Raw genomic sequence first — 19917 nt, 5'->3', positions numbered from 1 at the left:
TCTGCAATATTCTTGTGCTAAGCCCCCACTTTTGGGAAGGACTGCATTACAGTCTATGCACAGAATGCGTATCCACAGCTACACATGCCATGAACATAAAATGTTACCCTGTAAGCATCTGTTTGTGGCATGTAGTGCTGTAGATTCACATGTGCCCACCCCCTTCTTTCCAGCCGCCCGGGGTCCGTTGCAGATACTCTTACCTTAATGCTCTATTTCGTTTAGTTATTTTTTCTGTATCTCAATGCTCCATCTACATCTTCGCCTTTCAGGTGTGAAAAACAATCTAATTATGGACAAGATGCCCATGCGCATCACCTACAATAGGTGGAGTCACCACACCTCGTGACTTGAAAAGACTTCTTTGAACAAAAACAAGTCTACAGCACTACATGCCACAAATAAATGTTTACCTGGTAATTAACACATGCCTTCCCAAACAGGGATATGAAGGGTACTTGAACTTCCATTTTTGAAATTAATTAACCCTCATATAGAGCAACCAGCATTAATAAATTCAAGTATTTTGGTACCACAGTGGTAAAAATGTCTAAAAGTACATTACCCAGACTTGAAATGACCTGCTCATTTTCATGAACCCATTCTTTAATTATGAAACACTTTATAACTCTGAAAGATATGATTTGCAGAACACTGTTGAAAAAATTTGGCATCTTCCCCCCCCCCCCCCCCCCCCCAACTTTTGTAGTTGTTATCTGACTTTTTTTGGTATTCCAGAATATTCTTAGTAGTAGTTCTGCAACCTTATTTCCAATGTGGTGTTTCCCCATGCGAAATACTTCTCTTGCCACAATTTCATGAAATTTGCATTTTTGCCTCACCTATTCCCACCCAGAAACTCAGTTAACCTCTTTAGAAATATCTTTAGAAATGTTTAGGATGGCAATGGCCTTGGAACATATTGGCGAATAATCACAAACTAGAATTTTGAAGGGTTCAGACGCTTTTTGTGTCCATCTTCACAGCACATTCTTCCCACCTGAATGCTAAATTTACTACAGTGGCAATGCATTGCAAGATCACTTTTAAAGGTCCATGTATACTGATTCTATGACACAGAATGTGGAATTTAGAGCCCCAAAAGTATTTCTTGCACATGTCAAAAGGCCTCTAATAGTGAGGCTTTTAGCACATCCTCTCACCAGTATATTTAAGCATATGCTCTTCATAATTTTCTGTAACAGACCTCAATCATTTTCAGAGTCCTACCATGTTCCTCCATTAGGAATGCATGTAGAAAATCAAAATGAAAAATGAAGGGAGTATGGAGCAAGATCTTTATGGGTAGGTATTAATTATTATTAATCAGGATAGAAAAAAGGAAGAGGGAAAAGATGAAAGAGAAGAACCTCCCTATCCCTTTCCGTACCACTCGAAAAGGTCCCAAGAACACCCGTAAGCCTCCCCATCACTCCAAGGCCACCCATACTGTTTTGGAGAGTCAGTCGCTAGTTTGCCCATGTGTGAGTCTGTATTACTAATGTTTACTTTTTTTGATGAAGGAGGGTGCATTCTCCACCTGAGGATATACGTATTATCTTTTGTCACATCTCTCAGGTGGGCTGTGTTTCTCTGTCCTTTGTGTAGCCTTAATAACTGATAAGATAAAACCATGGTTGCTCTTGCTGGCTACTAAATAATATTCAAAGGTTTGGCAGGGAATCTCAAGACTCTGATATTGTGTACTCATCACATCCCCTAACTCTTCTACCCAGCCGTCAAGGGTCAGCAGCACCACAGTGGTTTGCCTCAGAAATCTGTCAATTCACTTGCCTCACTCCACATAGTTTACCACCTTGACCGTTTCCTACATTTACTCCAAGATAGCTACAACTGCCACAGTGGTATTCTCCAAATTGTGGAGAATGATCTCCAGGGTCCCCATCATTTTTTTGACACTCTCTTAAGTTGTATGTCCCTAAGTGGCAAGTGTATGCCCCGATGTGGTTCTTGTGATTTCTGTGCCACTGGAACCAAGCTACATCAGTCTGATGAACCCCTATCAGGGCGAAACCGGTCTTAAGTTGCTCGTGTTCCGGTTCAGGGAGGGCCTAGCCTGGCGTTTCAGACTGGACTGTTCCTACTGGCGCTAGGTCAAGACTGATTTAGATATGGCTGGGTCCAAACTGTGGTGACATGGTGGGCAAAAGAACGATGCGTTGGAATGCTACACCGAGCGATTGCCAGTGGTTAGACTTATTGCAAACATCCCTCCCATTACCTTTTGTATGTTTGATTCTACTTTAAGTTGTTCATGATAGTTTCTCTATTCCCTTTCTCCGTGGGATCTTTCTTCACTTGTGATGAAGGATGGAAAAAATCTTGATACTCTTTTGCTGCCTTCCAGTGACACTAGCAATGTCATGCCGCCTCACGGCACCTGCCAGTTGCCCATCCAACCCTGAGGATCTTGGGTACCCCAGTAACCTCACCACCCTCTTCCCGCTGCTCATGGTGCTCACACCATCGATCCTGGTTTGTGCTCCTTTGACACCAAGTTTCTGTACCTCATTTGATATATTGCACCCTCAATGGCGGCTAATTTTGGTTCCCTTTACCAGTGCTGTGTGCTTCGTATTTTTCACAACAACTGTCTTTGGAGGTATATTCTGCTGTTTTATTATGCTAGGCACTATTTTTGTGATGTTGAACAAACATTTTGCACCTCAATAGAGGTTTTCCTTTTTGCTGGGAAAAACCAAGCACTTTGTTGATGGCTACTACGGCTTTAAAGTGATACTTTGTCCAGGGGCACACAAACACTATATGCCCTCGCAGATTGAGAACAATGGGGCTGTTTTCTTGAGGGCCATAGATAGAAAGTGTAGGTTTCTGACCTGGATCTGTATCCATTTGTGTATTGTGGTTGTATTGTGGTTTTCATTTGGATCCCGACCTGTTTCCGCAGTGGATGAGTGGGGAGGGGCAGAAGTTGGGTAACACTCATGGCAATGGTGTCTTACCAGTAGCTTTAAGTCTTTTGCAGGATGCTTACTAATATTTGTAATGATTTCTCTTGTCCAATCACAATATCTAAATAGTGGCTTGCAAAATATGATTATGAAATTATGTAATAACATTATTTTTCATGATTTTTTATATCTCAATTAGGATCAATTGAAATATTCTGTTATTTTAATGTTGTTGCTTTACATTTGACCACTAAGTAATATGCATTGCTTTCTGTTCTTTTCAGAGATTTAGATCCCATTCAGGCTCCCCATTGGTCTGTCAGACTCAGAAAAGCTGATAATCCACAATGCTTATTGGGTAAAAAAACTTTTCTTTAAATTCTTGATTTTGTTTTCGGTCATTTTTGCCAATATTTTGTGGCTGTAGCTCCACAATTTTATAGCCTGGAAAGCCTGTCTATACATAACACTGTCCACTAATTCCTTTTCCTATTTTTCCTCACATACTTCAGCTTGAGCACATTTGCATATGCACTAATATTGACCTGGAAACGTCTTACATTGCTTTATCCATGGATTTCTTGAATATCAGACTTTTTTCCTTTATTTTTTAAGGTGATTTTTTAACAGAATTTTTCAAATTGTGCCGGCGAAAAGAGTCGACTGATGAAATTCTGGGACGGCCTGCGTTTGAGGAGAATGCAAAAGGTGAGGCTGCCCTTTCTTTCCTAGTTTTAGTTGTAGTGTTTAGGGAAGTTTGTATCCATACAGTTCTTTCAGTTATCTAGACAAGAAAAGCAGTAAGTGGGTCAATGAGCCTGCTGCTTCCATGTGTAATATATGGCTCTCCAATTTAATTCACTGTGTTACTGACTTGCCTTTCATCCTTTTGACATTCATGAAATAAATAGCCTTCAAATGGTAATAGTAACCCGTGTTAGAAGTGTCAAGGAAGAGCTGTTTGTACAAAGAGCTATTCAAATGGTTGATGTTGATCTGTTACTGTGTGTAATATATTTATAAAATTATAGATGTTTAAACGCCCACAAGGGAAGTGGTGTTCAGAGGGATGTTCCAGGTGATATAGAAAATAGAGGGAAACTCTTGATATGTATGATGTTGTTTGTTTATTTATTTATTTTATTTATTTTGGAAGTTTTATATAGCACTAGCTCCACCCGGGGGTATCAGAGCGCTTTACATTTGCATACAAATTATTTAGGACAAAACGGAGCAAATTGTTAAATAGTGAGGCAGTTATACATGGAGGACTAAAAGATTCAGTTGAGCACATACAGATAATAACAGTAAAAGGAGCAAAAGGGTAGGTTCATTGGACAAAATAGCGCATGGAGGGATAGGGTATGTGAGAAGGCGATGGAGGGGAAAAATTAGGATAGGAAAAGAGGGAAGTAGGGTGGAGAGGAGTGGGGCTGTAGAAGTGTGAGAGGCGAGGGGATAGAGATAGGGGGTGGGATCAGGGGTGAGTGTGGTGTTAGAGTAGTATTCAAAGGACATTTGGGTGAGGGAGGGAGCTGGTTTACATGGAAGGATAGATCAATCTTGGCGATTTTTTCGGAGAAAAAGTTAGCAATTTCTTCACATTTGCTTGTGGAGGCCGTCAGGTTATGGGGTGCAGTGGTGGATTGGTTTCTCACGATATTGAACAGTTCTCTGGGTCTGTTTTTGGCGCGGAAGAGTTGCAAGCGAAAGAAAGATGCTTTTTCAGAGAAAATGTGTATTTTGTAGGTGGATCTAGCGGTTCTAAGGAGGGCCAGATGGGAGGGAGAAGGGTGTTGTCGCCATGTTCTTTCGGCAAGTCTAAGTGAGCGTCTTTCCTTGTTAAGGTCAGAGGTAAACCATGATTTGGAGGGGACATTTTTTTGCGTTTTAAGTTTGAGCGGGGCAAGTTGATCTAAGACCTCAACGACAGTTTTGTTAAAGTGCTCAGTAAGATCGTTTGCATTGATAGAGGGTGGGATGAGACGAAGTTGGGTTTGAAGTTTGGACTCCAGAGTGCCAGGTGGGATTTGCTTAAGATTTCTGGACACTGTCGTGGCCTTAGTGTATTTAGCTGGGGCGGGCGGGGTTGGGGGGGAGATCGTGAACAAAATGAGGTGATGGTCGGACCAGTCGATAGGGATGATGTTGGATAGGGACGCCAAATCAGTGTTAGAGATGATGGCATCAAGGATGGCTCCTTTGGCGTGGGTGGAGGTGTGGCAAAGTTGTTTGAGGTCGATAGTCTCAAGAAGATTAGTGAGAAGGCTGATTGCGGGGTCCTCCTGGTTCGTTCCAGTGAAGGTTGAGATCTCCTAGGAAAAGGCTTTTGGTGTTAGAGAGTGACGATAGTGTGATAAGGTCCGATAGTTCTTCGGCAAAGGGGAGAGGCTCACCTGGCGGATGGTAGATATTGTGTAGTCGAATTGGTGGGGAGTTTTTCAACTTAAGTTCAGCTCCAAGATATTCGAAGGTAGTAAAGTTTGTGTTCTTTGTGAGGGAGAGTTGTAGTTCGTTTTTATAGATAATTGCTAAACCTCCCCCTATTCTTTCAGATCTGTCTTTTCTGAGTATGGAGTAGCCAGGGGGGGTGAGTAGGTCAAGGATAGGTGTAGAGTGATCTTTGAGCCAGGTTTCTGTGAGAAAGGCGATGTCAATATCGTCGTTAAGTATGGTTTCTGATATTTCGGTTGCATGTCGAATAGCCAAGCGGCAGTTCACGAGCATGCACGATAGGGGTTTGGGGATGTTATTGGTAGGAGGGCATAAATGAATGGTAGTAAGTTGAGGGGGAGGTCTGGGGGAGCTGAGGGAAGAGTGGATTCTGCAGGTCCTCATGATAATAGGGATGATAGAGTGAGGGAGGGATGGGTCATTAGGATGGAACTTGTCAAGGTAAGAGTCGCAGAGGTCAGAGATGTCTGACGCGGAGTAGTCTCTCAAGGAGCGAAGAGGCCTGAGTCTACGGCTGTGGCGTGGTTGGCCAACGCTTAGGATATGGGCGTTTTGGGGGGCTGGAGCATGAAGAGGAGGCCAAAGAGGAGCGGGTTCTGGAGTTGAGAGATTTGAATTGATTGAAATCTATTCTGAGTCGTGCAAGTTCTGAAACCAAGGTAGAAATATTGCAGTCAATGTTGCGAAGTGTCAGAGTTAAGAGGGTGAGGTTGTGGTAGAAGTAGGGGAGGGGGTGGGGTCAGTATTGCTTATGGGTGGAGGATTGTTGTTCGGAGAGGGAGAGTGGTCATGGGGGGAGTGAGGGTAGGACTGGGAATGTGTAAGTGGGGTGCGGTCAGGGTTTGGGAAATAAAGAGGGGCGAGGTACAGAATGACGTAATAATGGAGGTAGGAGATAGGGACTGAGGAGAGGAAAGGGCGTACGGGTTGTAGGGAGATGTAATATCAGAGTTGGGGGTAGGGGTGTAGTTTGGGGAGGGGGGAGGTAGGGCGGGGAGGCATGTGGTATCCGGGGGTTGGACTAGAGGGGAGTTTACAAAATGATTAGGGGTAGGAGGGGGTTGGACAATGGGTAGCCAGGTAGTTTGGGGGATGGAATGTGAGTTAAATGAGTTGGAGGGGGTAGGAATGGAGGACAAAGAAAGGTGAGTATCATAAAGGACTGGAATGACAGGAAGGAGAGGGGTTAGAGTTGGTGAAGCGGTGAAGATCTCATGGGGGTCTTGCGGGTGAGCAGAAGTGGGAAGAGGATTAGGAAAGGACTCTAGGAGGGGTTCAGGAGTAGGTGAAAGCATGTAGGACAGAGAAAGGGGAGGGCATTGGGGTTAGGTATGACCGGAGGGAGAGGGGTTAGCGTCGGGGAGGCAGGGGAAGGCAATGGGGGGTCATGGGGATGCGTAGGAGTGGGGAGAGGAGCGTGTGTGGACAACTGCTGGGAAAAGATGTTGAAATGGTGTTCGAAAATGAGAGAGGTGGCGTTCAGAGGCTTGAATCACGATGTTGCCAGTTTTGAAAATGGAAATGTTAATTTCCCCAGGGAAAAGTGATGAGGGAGCGGTGGATAGTTTAAAACCGTAAGGGATTTTGCTTGATTTAGATACTGGTGGTGCTTTTCCATTTGGAGGGTCGTTTGGTGTAGAAAATGTAGTTGGTTTTAATCTGGGACGTGAGGCTGTGGTAGTTGTCGACAATCAGGGTTTCGGGATGACGGATTAGTAGATTGTGTTTAAACTTTTTTTGGCATTTTTAGAAAGGTTGGGAGGGTAAGGGATGGACCAAGAATTGGGGCCATGTTTGTTGAGGGGTGGGGGGGTGTTTGGAGGAGAGGGATCGATTGAGGAGGGACATAATGGTACAGTTGAGTAGGGGTAGGCGGAGGGAGAAAAAATGGGAGACAAAAAGAGACAGAAGGAATTTGGCGACATTAAGGGGTGGGGGGAGGACTTAGTAAGGAGAGGTGAGTGCTCAGTACAGGAGATAGGGGGAAGCGCTGGGAAGTGAGGGCGGGCAAGAAATAGGCGATGATGGAAAATAGATTCAGGGGGGTGAGATGTAAGATTTGAGATGATTAAAAGAGAGAGTATTGGGTAGGGAATAATGCATACGGTTAATACAGGCAGTTTTCACAAGCAAATAAGTCCAATTTAGCAGCGAAGAGGGAGCCACTTGAGAAAATTTAGGTCATCAATAGCACATCAGGGTTAAAGTGACCATGTTAGTGCATATAGAGAGGGCGCGTGAGGCATAATGAAGGTCGACAAACAAGGTCATCAAACAAGGAATAGTATATACGGTCAATACAGGCACTATTCACAAGCAAATATGTCCAAATTAGAAGCCAACTTAGTGTATTTAGAGAGGGTGCGTGTGGCAAAAATGATGGTCATCAAACAAGGAAGTCCACAGGAGCGCTGATACCAAACAAGTTCAAAATTGTAGGCCAAAAACAGACAAAAGAAAATAGTCCTGAGGTAGAGGGGTAAGTGAACAAGTCTTTTGGAGGACAATTTAGGTAGTCTGCAGAGCACAGGTCAAAACATTCAGGAGTAGCCGTGAAATGGAGGGCCCAATGAAAAATAGTCTCACGGAGGCCGTTTTAGGTCGTGGGCAGCAAGCAGGCAAAAAAACGGACAAAAATAATAAAGAAAATGGTGGGCAGAAAGTGAGCTGCTGTGGAAAAGGCAAGTTAAAACCCTTTTCCAGTGTTAAAGTAGTAGCCACCACAATCTTTAAGTGCAGGGACAGCGCTCGTTGAGAGCTGACAATGGAGGGGCTGAGTAAACAGAAACTTACCCGAAGCCGGTCTAATGTCCGGGCGGGGGGAGTCACTAGTCATAGTCCTGACGATAGGGAACTAGTGAGGTGAAGTGAAGGTAGTGGCGCTCATCTCCAGCCCGATGTGAAGGCAACAGGAGCGCGTCTTTGAGTGCATCACAAACAGTTCCAGACATCCGTCGCAGCTCTTCCGGCCGACCGATTCCTTGCTGGTCCGTTGCAAGGAAATGGCGGTACACTGGGGAGGCAGGCCCGATTAAGCCACATTTAAAGTGAAGGAGCCAGAGCTCCTTGAGAGCGGCAACTCGGCGAAGCCAAACCCACTCCCCCCCGTGCCAGAAGCAGCGCGAGAAGAGAAGAGACTCCGGTAGATAGTTCCGTGCTGGGCCAGTGCCTCGCTGGGCCTCCAGTGAGCCCGAGGCGACTCAAAGAGGCCGAAGCGTTGTGGGTCAGATCGCAGAGCCCGAGGAGGCAAGAAACCCCGGATGGATGACTCGCTGGCGCTGCCAGATCCCCTGCAGAACGGGTGACCGGCCAGGCTCCCCGGCCAGGGCGCTGCAGAGTCTTCAGAGGCTCCAGACTGTCGGCAACCGATGTGAAGTTCCTCACGGGGGTCCTAGATGCGGGAAGGTGAGCTCCGGTCCGGAGTAGCAAGTATGCTGCACCTCGCCACGATTCAGTGTAGCGCAACGGTGAGGGGCAGTGCAGCGCCACGATCAACTGGGTTAAGTCCACGCAGGGGCGCCAAGGGGCCGATCACAGATGCCGAGCTGGAGGAGGCGAGGCACCTAGAAGGTTCCCACTGCACGATTCGCCTGCATCGCTCCAACCTCCGGCTAAACTGATGTCCGGCAAATCACTCACCAAGTCCCTCGCCTGGGATCTCCAGGAGCGGACCCTGCCGTGAGCGCCAAGTCGGGAGATGCAGGTAAGCTGTTAAAACTGATTGTTCAGTGTCGTCGTTAGTCGTAGTTAGCTGTATCTTTGAGTGGCGTCGTAGAGAGCGATGGATGGCAGGGTTACCTGGGGATATACACCATTTTGTGATCCCCAACCTCGGGAGCTCTGATCCAGTGCTCGTACCTGGCGGCCATCTTTATGAACCCATATGTGGAAAGAACCTTTGTTTTTTTTTTTTGTTTTTTGTTTTTTTGAAACCGTTTATTGCAATCTCAAATAGTTACAAGTATGGGCCTACAACCATCTGGCCGGCCGCTAGAGTGGCAGAAGCATATGACATATATACAGAAAAATCTCTTGGCGGTGCAAAAAGGGGTAAATCAGGAGACGTCAGTTGTGCAGGCCACATAACTCCAAACCCACAATACGGTTTCCTTTTGTCGAAACACAACAACACAAAAACAACCACACCCGCAAGGCGACCCGCAATCCCAAGTGACAGCACGCGCTCCTTAAGTGGGGGACCCCAACCAATCGCCAAACTCTGAAGAGGGGAATGAGAACAGATCAGGGACTGGGGAACCACGTGCCCATGGTTGGGGGAGGGGGCCGGCTAGGGGGACGGGGCTGGTGAGGCAGCCGGCAGCAGCGGCGGCTCGCAAATACCCCCGCGATAGGCGTTCCAGGGGCCCCAGATTTTCACCCACGCCCCAGGCTTACCCCTCGCAACATACACCACCTTTTCACGAAACATACACCAGTCCATGTGTTCTTTCCAGGCCGACACTGCCGGAGGCCTCTGGGATCCCCACAATTGAGCAATGTCACGCTTAGCTATCATGTATCCCAGAGTCACCCACCGCGTCTGCGGAACCGAGTAGTCAGTTGGCTCCCACACATTCAGCAAGCATCTCCTCGCTTCAGGCAACAGCACGACACGCGTAACCACTCGCAGGACCTCGTGCACACCACGCCAGAATCGCTCCACCTTTGGGCATTCCCACAGAATATGCAAGAAAGTTGCCAAAGCACCACAGCCACGCTTACACAGTCCATCCTCAGCAAAGCCCATACGTAGAAGCCTTGGCCCCGTCACGTAAACCCGGTGGAGGATCTTAAGCTGGACGAAGCGAAGGCGAGCCGGGATGGCCACCTCCTTCGGAGAGGCCACCGCGGACATCCAGTCCTCGTCGTCCAACTCCAGCCCATCGGCAACCCAGGCCTCGCGGAGGCCAGTCAGCAGGCCCGATCGGTCGTTGATCAGTTTTTTATATATAAGGTAGATCGTGCTGTCTGGGACATGGCCATCCAGCACTCTGTCCTCCAGGGGGGAAGACTCCGGAATGGACGCGACATCCGAGAAGACAGAGCCCAGCGCGTGGCGGACTTGTAAGTACCGGAAGTACTCACTGCCTTGCAACTGAAACTCCGTCTGCAGCGTCTCGAAAGTTTTGAATCCCCCCCTCGTCCAGAGATCTCCCACTGTGCTGATGCCGATCGTGTCCCACTTCTCAAAGCCCTTCGAGGTCCACAGGGAGCCCAACCTCGCCGACGCATATAGCGGTGACGCCCGGGTCAAACGGTCCATCCACCCCATAGCTGCGTTGGCCGTGTGCCATACACGCACCATAACACGCGTCGGTCCCGTCAGGCGAGGGTCCGGCGCGCCAGAGTAGAGCGCTCGATTGTAGTCGCCACCGGGCAGGAGCATCTTGTCCATTTCAAATGCCGGGTTCAGGGCGGGCCCGTAAAGGCCATGATTAATCGCAGTTAGCTGGGAGGCCCAGTAATACCGTTTAATATCCGGGAGGGCGACCCCCCCATCGTACCACGGGAGCGTCAATTTAGCCAAGGCAATACGTGGCCTCCCGTCCCAGAACAGGCGACGCTGCAAACTCTCCACCTCCCGGAAGTAGCGCGCCGGGACCAAATCCATAGTGTTCTGGAGAGCGTACAGAAAGCGCGGCAACAACATCATCTTAAACAAGGCCGCTCGGCCGAGCGGCGAAAGCGGCAGACGCCGCCAACGCACCACGTCCTCCCTCAAGCGCTGGAGGGGGGGCAGCAAATTCCGCTCGTAGCGGGCCTCCGGGTCTAGAGTAATATATATACCCAGGTACCGAAACCCCTGGGAGGCGATCTGGATCGGACAGTCCCGTGGTAGGACCGGAGCCTCCCCGGCAAGCACATATACACAGGATTTCGCCCAGTTGATGACGAGGCCTGAGTTGCGACCGAATGAGCGCAAAACATCAACTAGGACGATCAGTGATTTACGCGGGGAGGCGAGATATAGAAGGATATCATCAGCGTAGAGGGACACACGGTCCTCATGCTCGGGGGTCCAGCGGAGACCACGGATGGAAGGGTGCCACCGCAGCCACTCCGCCAGGTGCTCCAGGGCCAGTGCAAACAGGAGAGGTGACAGGGGGCAACCCTGTCGCGTGCCCCGTCCCAGTGCGAATGGGGCCGAAACTCGTCCATTCACCACCACCTGCGCCAATGGGCCGGAATACAACAACCTGACCCAGCTGATGAAGCCCGGTCCGAAGCCAAACTTCGCCAGCATCGCCCAAATGTATGGCCACTCGAGCGTATCAAACGCCATGGTGGCGTCCAAGGACGCCAAGATGGCCGGTTCCCGCACGAACGGGACACGCGCGAGCACCCCGTGCAAGCGTCGCAGATTAAGGGCCGTGTTACGATGGGGTATGAAGCCGGACTGGTCTTGGTGGACCAAGTCGCCCACCACGCCGACCAGCCGGTTGGCCAGCACCTTGGCGAGGATTTTGGGCTCCGCGTTCAAGAGCGAGATAGGCCTATAGGATGTGACCCGCTCACGGGGTCTCCCCTCCTTGTGGATCACCACGATCGTGGCCAGACGCTGGTCCGGCGGAAGGGAACCCCGCGAGTGGGCCGCCAGGAACATCGCGCGCAGGTGGGGCGCCAGCACATCCGGTCGCAGCTTGTACAGCTCGATAGGGATGCCATTGGGGCCCATGGCCTTGCCAGATGCGACCGAGCGGATAGCAAGGGCAATTTCGTCCGAGGTGGGAGGAGCGTCCAGCGAATCCCTGTCCTCCACCGAAAGGGAGGGCAGCGCGATGTCCCGAAGCAGGGCATGGGAATCCTCCTCCGAGCAGGGAGAAACCGGGGAATACACCTCGCGGAAATAATCCGCGAAGCAGGAGACAATGGCGGCCGGCTCGGTGACACATACACCATCCATCCTCTCGATCAACGGAACCACACGACTCGCTCTCTCCTTTTTATCCAACCACGCTATCAATTTACCAGCCTTATCACCCACATCATACAGTCGCCCCTGTTGCTCTCTACTGAGGCCCCTGGCCGCCTCCGTGACGAGGGCCCTATAGGCCGCCTGCTTGAGGTGTAGAACATGCAATGTGGCATCCGTCACCCCGCTCCCCAGGTCACCCTCTAGTTCAGTAATTTCGGCCTCCACCCGGGTTACCTCCTCCCGCTCGCGCCTCCGGGCATGGGAGATAAAGGAGAGGGCCTCCCCCCTAAGAACTGCCTTAAAAGCCTCCCAAAGGGAGATAGCCGAAGGGACAGACCCCACATTCTCCTCAAAGTACCGCTGCAAGGATTTGATCAATTTGGCTCCAATAGTGGGGTCGCGCAGGTACCAGGCATTGATTGGGGCTACCCTGCCCTCCCCCCTCGGGAAGACATCCAAGTGCAACAGTAGTGGGGAGTGATCTGAAATACCCCGCGCCAAATGGCGCACCTCTCCCACTCTCCCAGCGGAGGCCGCAGGAACAAGGATATAATCAAGCCGCGAGAGGCTACCATGGGCACCCGAGTGGAAAGTGTATTGCAGCTGCGCGGGATGCTTCAGTCGCCAGCAATCCACCAATCCTAGTGTATCTAAAAGGCCGGACAGCCACGCCTGTGCCCGGGGGAGGTCCCTGGGGGGATGACGATCCATAGACCCAGAAGCCACCGCATTGAAGTCCCCCCCAACTACCAGAAGCCCACCCGGGAGGTCAAGGAGGAGGCGCCCCAGGTCCGCAAACGTGGTAGATTGCAACCCCGGCGGAACGTACACTGAAACAAAAACGACCACTCTGCCCTCCATTCTACCCACCAAGACAGTGTAACGTCCCCTCTCATCATGGCGCACCTCATCAATCTCCAATGGGAGCGAGTTCTTAATCATGATGCCCACCCCCCGCGAGCCCGAGGTGAAGCCCGAATGGGCCACCAAGCGATAGACTCTCCGATTCATGGCATGAAAGGAATTACCTATAAGGTGTGTCTCCTGCAGAAAGACCACATCTGGCGAAATTCGTTTCAGATACTGCAGGACCACACCACGCTTAATCCTATCCCCCAGTCCGTTAACGTTCCATGATAACACAGTCAGATCCCTACCCCCCATCATACATGGAAGCCATCAATCGTCCCCCAAAGAGCATCTCAAAAACAACAATACAGTAAAGGGTTCGCCTTGCGGTGCAAACAAACAACACTCCACCCCCACCCACCCATCCCAACAGAACTCCCCCCTCCCTGCACCCCTGCATGAGCCCATACAGCCCCCCCAAAGTGCAGTGTGCCTGTCGCCCCATAGACGAAAAACTAACTAGTCCCCCAGAGGAGGAGGGAAAGCCCCCAATGGACCCCGTACGACCTCCATAGGAGGGGAACATACACGATCAGTGAATGGTAACCGAAATGTTGTCCAGAGCAAGGCCTACTATTCACCCCTCAGTTCTGATCCGGCAAGCCCTCCCCGCCAACCGCACCCCCCCCACCCCCCCGGCCCCGATCCCCAGGCAGAGTATCCAACCAGTCCCCAGCCGCCTCGGGACGGTCAAAAAAGTGCGTGCGACCGTCCACCTCCACCCTCAGCTTAGCTGGAAAAAGCATTGAGTACTTAAGGTTCAGGTCCCGTAGGCGACGTTTAACTCCGAGAAAACTCAGTCTCTGCTTTTGGACCGTCGGAGTAAAGTCAGGGTAGAAATTCACGTCCATATTATCGAGCTTGACCGGTCCCTGTAGCCTGGAAGTCTGCAGGATAGCGTCTCTGTCCCGAAAGTTAAAAATCCGGGCAATGAGAGGCCGCGGCGGGGCTCCGACCTTAGGTCTTCCTCCGGGGACCCTGTGAGCACGTTCCACCGCAAAAAGTTTACTCAGCCCCCGGGGCTGGAGATGGGTGAGGATCAGGTCTTCCACAAACAAATCTGCCGCCTCCTCCTCCCGTCCCTCCGGCACCCCGACAATACGAACGTTGTTCCTCCGGGCCCGACCCTCGGCGTCCTCCAATCGACGGTCCATCAGGGCGCTCGCCTGGCCAAGCCGGTGCACCTCCTTTTGAAGGGCCGCCACGTCTGTAGTGAGACTCGAGGTGGTGTGGGCCAGGGAATCGACCCGGTCATTTGTTTTAGACAAGTCGGCTCTCACCAGGCCCACATCCACCAGGGCCGAGTCTATCTTCTGCGCCAGAGTATCAAAGCGCTGGTCCACCGAGGCCTTCATCTCGGCAATGGCGCCCATGACGTCCCGGAGGGTCAGATCCGCAGGCTGAGCAGACGCCTCAGCCGGGCCCGCGGGGGATGTACGCTGTGCCTCTGGGGATCCCTTCTGGAGGGTGTAGCGGTCCATACTGTTTGACTGATGTGCCGGGCCACGGCGGGTCGATTTCACCTTTGCCCGGTCGCCATCTTGCTTTGTGGACATGTCGCACTCCCAAGATCGTGCCAATCTCCTCGAAAGGGCCGATAAACCAGTTCACGGGTTCCGGGGGGGGTGACCACTGGACCGCAGGACAACTCACAGCCGGCGGGTCAGCCGGGCACCGGGACAAGGCCACACCACCGCACCCCGCTCCGCAACCCTACCTCGCTTGAGGGCAAGGAGGGCGCAAAAGCGAAAGTGAAAGCGCGGGGAACGCGAGTCGCCCAGCCCTGCCCGCCGCTGTTGTTCGCTTTGTCCCCGGATCACCCCACAACTCCAATCCGGGGGGCCGGCGCGGAGAAGGCCGCAATCTTCGATCGGTGCTCCCACCAGTGTCCGGGGTCCGATTCGAAAACGGAAAACGGGTGCCGCCTCAGCTCGGGTACACAGACACAGTCCCCTCATCAACGACAGGATATAGTCAGGATTAATTCAGGAGGTCGCGGAGGTCCTCGGGAGCTTCGCACCTACGCGGCCATCTTGGTTGCGCGCTAGGCTCCTCCCTCGAAAGAACCTTTGTTGATACCACAAACCTCCAATTTGATGTTGTTTGCCCTTGGCGACCATGCTGATAATACCTTTATACCTGCTAAATATCACATCCCACTGCTGCTTTCAAATATATGAAAAAATACCAGGACTTCTGTTGCAAAATTCCCCCTCCCCACTTCCTTTCTTGTTTGCCAATATTTAAAGAAACCTGCTTTCCTAACCCCTCATTTCCTTTAGATATTCCATCTTCCTTCACATTTTCCATATTTAAATAATTCCTGGTGTCCTGCAGCCCTCCTCAGGAATAAGCAGTACAATGATACGCTAGATAAGGAGCATATGCAGAAACACTAAATCAACATTGAGGAACACGTTCTTGCTTCCTCTCTTGCACACTCTGTTCCATAGACCCATTCTCTTTCTTGTATCCTTTCTCTACGTTCACTTTTGTCACGGTTTCCCTCTTTCTGTCTCTTTTCATCTTTGTGCCTCTCATCTCTTCCCATACTCTCACTGTCTTTCTCTTCTGCTCACTTCTTTTCTCCCTCCCTCCCTCTCACTCTCTCATTCTCTCCGAATCTCTTTGTCTATCTCTCCCCATACCTCATACACCCCAGTGTGTTTGTATTCTACAATGACATAGCTTGTTTCCAAGAATGCAGGGATTTATCAAGTATTTACCACACAATACCTTTATCACGCAGCCTTTACTGTGTAGGTAAATATTTGCACCTTTGTCACGCAGGTAAGTTTAAAAAAAAATACTTAATATATGTATTACCTACTGGGGGTCACCTGTAGGTAGTTATAGTTAGGACCTAGCATACATAGGAAAAGCATTTTTTTATTTTGCCAATAACTTTGGCGCCGTTTGACGAATTGTCGCGAAATTTTCAAAACTAATGGGGCGGTCACGTCAGCTGCTGTCTTGAAAATTACGGAGGGATCCGTCAAGTGGGGGCTGAGAAAAAGGCGGGATCCTAAAATGCTTTTTCTCCATGTTAATTTCTATACGAAAATTTTGACACGGCTACAGCCCGAACTACTGAACGGAATTACACCAAATTTGTAAGAAAGCACTCTTTTTGTTAAATGGTGTAAATCCATTCAGTAGTTGCTGAGAAATGTCTCTGATAAACATTGTGGCTGCAGTGGATCCGCGAACCCTCCCGATTTCCTGCCTGAGATCTCATTGGCTGCCAACACTTCAAAGCAGGAAGTGTTGCCAGCCATCTTGTGACTCTGTTGAACCAAGTCAGAAGCAAAAACATAAAAAACACAAGAAAAGGGGGCAGGGTAGAAACACCCTGACCCCCTAGGCCTCTTCAGGGGGTGCCACAGAGACCCCTAGGGATAACAAATAAGCATTTACAAAATAAAATCTGCTGGATTGGCGTGGGATCGGCGAATCTGGCTGAAAGAAAGAAAAAAAATGAAGGTCGGGCTCCCGTCTTCGTTTACTTTAGGCCCCTGGGTGGGCCAGGTCCAGGGGCAATTAAAAATAAAGATGTGGGCCCCTGCATCCCCGAGGTCCGCCACCTCCCTGGGGCTATATTTTGTCATAATGTGTGGGGGCTCCCACCCCCCTGGAGATCGCCACCTCCCCGGGGCTACAATGAAATAGGATGCATGGGGGGCTCCAGGCCCCCCACGCAGCCCCAGGGACTGCCACCTCCCTGGGCTAGTATAGTAAAATGCAGGGGGACCACCCGCCCCCCCCCCCGCTGCCTCGGGGACCACCACCTCCCTCGGGCTATTTTAAAATGGGAGAGGTGCTGCGCTACCCCCCTCCTGGAGCCCTAAATGGCCCTGGGGACCGCCACCCCCAGGGTCGGCTCAAACAATGTCCTGGGGTGCACAACCACGGGACATAGCAGTTTGCTGTGGGAATGGCGGGAGCACTGCTCCTCTCATCCTATATCAAACAAGTGCTCCGATTTGAACAAGCAAGAGCATTTTGCTCTCGCTTGTTCAAAGTGGAGCACTTTGCTTTTTACACCCAGGGAGCTGCATTTTATCAGCTCCCTGGGGGTAAAAAGCAATGCTGCCATCCAGGACTACAGGAGTTTCAGGGTTCCCAAGGAGATGGCCATGCCCCGGGGGGGGGGGGGTCCTTGGGTCCGAAGATGGCCCTGGAAGGGGGCTGCTCAGCTCCCCTCTCTTGGAAATAAATGATAAAAACTAAAAAAAATGGTGGGTCTGGGAGGATGGGGTCCCTGGTGCTGAAATTGGCCTGGGGAGAGGGTCCCCTTTATTTTAAAAATAAAGTATAAACAAAGGCCTATCCCCGGAGGCCCGAAATCTGCCTCGCAAGTGGGGCCACGAAGCCCCTCTCCTGTGTTATTTAATAAAGAAAAACAATGGGTTGGGACTTGGGGGATGGGTCTCTGGGGCCCAAAAGTCAATGGAAGGGGGGCCACAAAGACCCCCTGCCCCTCAAATTAAAAAAAAAATGGATGCCTGCAACTTGCTGGAGGCCCACACCCTTTCTCCACTACTCTGCAAACGTTGAGGGATGAAGTCCCCTTCGCAGCTGAGGGTCCTTAATGACCTGCTAGCCCACCTTATACCTCCAGTTACCACTACACAGTGGGATTGCTGAGAGGTGGTCGCAGGCCACACCCCTTTCCGCACCACTCTGCAAACGCACCTCTTGGTGCAATGCTGGTAGGGAGATGAGGTCCCCTTGCCTCCTGAGGGCCTCAGGACTAAAGTGGACTTCATCCCCCAAGCAGCAGTGTGCCAGGAGGCGCGATTGCAAAGTGGTGGAGAAAGGGGGTGTGGCCCCCAAGGACCCTCAAGAGCCAAGGGGACTTGATCCCCCAAATAGTAGTGCGCCAGGAGGTGCCTTTGCAGAGTGGAGGAAAAAGAGGGCGTGGCTACAGAAAACCTCCCAGCAAACCCACTGTGTGGGACTTGCTGGAGGTAACAGGAGGGTTCATTGGCCCCCAAGGACCCTCAATAGCCAAGAGGACTTCATCCCCCTACTAGTAGTGGGTCACGAGGTGCGTTTGCAGAGTGGTGGAGAAAGGAGGCATGGCCTGCTATCAATTCTCTGCAATCCTGCTGTATGTGACTTACTGTAGGTAATAAGAGGGGTAGATGGCCCCCAAGGACGTCCTTGGGGTTGAACTACCCCTCCTGTTACCTCCGGTAAGTTCCACACAGCAGGATTTCTAAGAAGTTGTCAGAGGCCATGCCCCCTTTCTCCACCACTCGTGCTTCCTGGTGCAGTACTAGTTGGGGGATAAAGTCACCTTGGCTCCAGAGGGACCTTGGGGGCCAAAAAGCCCTCCTGATACTTCCTGTAAGTCTTACGCAGCGGAATTCCTGAGAGCTGGCCGGGGGCCCAGTACCCTTTCTCCACCACTCTGCAAACATGTCCAGTTAAGAAACCTTAGAAATTCACCAAAAAATACAAAGTTTATGGGGACATTATAGTTAGGAAACCTATTTTTTTTCAGTGAATTTCAAAGGTTTTTTAAATGCTAATTTCTAACTATGCCTACGGAGATAGGACATGTGAAGAAAGAAGAAAAAACGCACAGAAAGAAAAAAAAGAGATGCAGAAAGAAGCAACAGAAGAGCAGAAAGAAGCCTTGTTGCAAAATCATCCTGTACCCTCAAGTTTTTCAGACGGATACTGGTGGTAACTGAGTCTGACTAGCCAGTCCTAGAGCCAGTGCTATGTTAAAAGGCACTTAGAATACAGTGAAAATACCTACATACACTAGGGAACACTATGCGTTGGGGTCCCCCTGTGATTAGCATGACCTCCTCTGTAAGCCCCTAGTATATAATAGAGCAGGGGGATTAAAACTACTTCTTAAAACGCGCCACAGGGCGTGTTTGCACACGTCACCTCAGGCACCATCCCCTTCCTTCGCCACTGTGTAAACACGCCCTGTGCCCATTTTAATTTGGGATATTAAGTCCCCTTGAATCCTGAGGGTCCCTAGGGTCCAGCTATCCCACTAGGTACCTCCAGTAAGCGCCACAGAGCTACATTGCAGAGAGGTGTATAAAGGGGCGTGGCCTCAGAACACCTGTCTGCAACGCAGCTCCCTGGCACATACTGGAGGTTCCTGGTGGACTAGTTGGCCCCCAGGGACCCCCAGTATTCAAGGGGAATTCCAGGGGGCGCGTTTGCAGAGTTCTGCAAGGAGGGGGCGTGGCCTCCTGCACGATGCCGGTCTTTTATTTATTTTATTTTTTTTAAGAAGGGGAGCTGTGTGGACCCCCTTTTTTTCTCATTTATTGACCCTGAGCACCCCATCCCCCAGGGCCTGCCCCCTAATTTAAAAAAAATTAAATTTTGGAAGGGACCGCATGGCCCCCCCTCCCGAAGCCTTAATCGGCCCGGCGGACCCCATCCCCTGGGGCATGGCCTTTTTTTCTTTTTAAAAAATTCTTTAGGAGGGGGGCTGCGTTGCCCCCCTCCTCAGGCCACTTATGCCTCAGGCAACTTATGGCCCCGGGGATCCCATCCCCCGGGGTCGGCCTTTGTTTTTTATTTTATTTTATTTATTAAATTGGGGGAGGGGAGCCGCATGGCCCCCATCCTCCGGGGCTGGCCTTCTCAGTTGGGGGCTGTGGGGGGTCCCCAATCCCCCCACGGTCCTGCCGGCTCCCCGCGTCCCTCAGAAGCCGGCATTGCTTT

General features: G+C 50.7%; 1 protein-coding gene across 6 annotated transcripts in view; it reads left to right on the top strand.

Annotated features, from left to right (window-relative positions):
- RAB3GAP1 (RAB3 GTPase activating protein catalytic subunit 1) overlaps nucleotides 1-19917 on the top strand; it is a 673051-nt gene that overhangs the window by 313688 nt on the left and 339446 nt on the right. For all 6 annotated transcript variants that reach the window (XM_085645769.1, XM_085645771.1, XM_085645770.1 and 3 more), the window contains 2 exons: nucleotides 3218-3291; nucleotides 3549-3641. In XM_085645769.1, the coding sequence (XP_085501895.1) occupies nucleotides 3218-3291; nucleotides 3549-3641 (167 nt within the window). The remainder of the gene's footprint in view (nucleotides 1-3217; nucleotides 3292-3548; nucleotides 3642-19917) is intronic.

Source organism: Triturus cristatus, chromosome 3_1 (genome assembly GCF_964204655.1).
Source record: "Triturus cristatus chromosome 3_1, aTriCri1.1, whole genome shotgun sequence".
Lineage (NCBI taxonomy): Eukaryota > Metazoa > Chordata > Amphibia > Caudata > Salamandridae > Triturus > Triturus cristatus.
The sequence above is the reverse complement of the archived record's forward strand: the minus strand, read 5'-3'. Positions and strand labels throughout refer to the sequence as shown.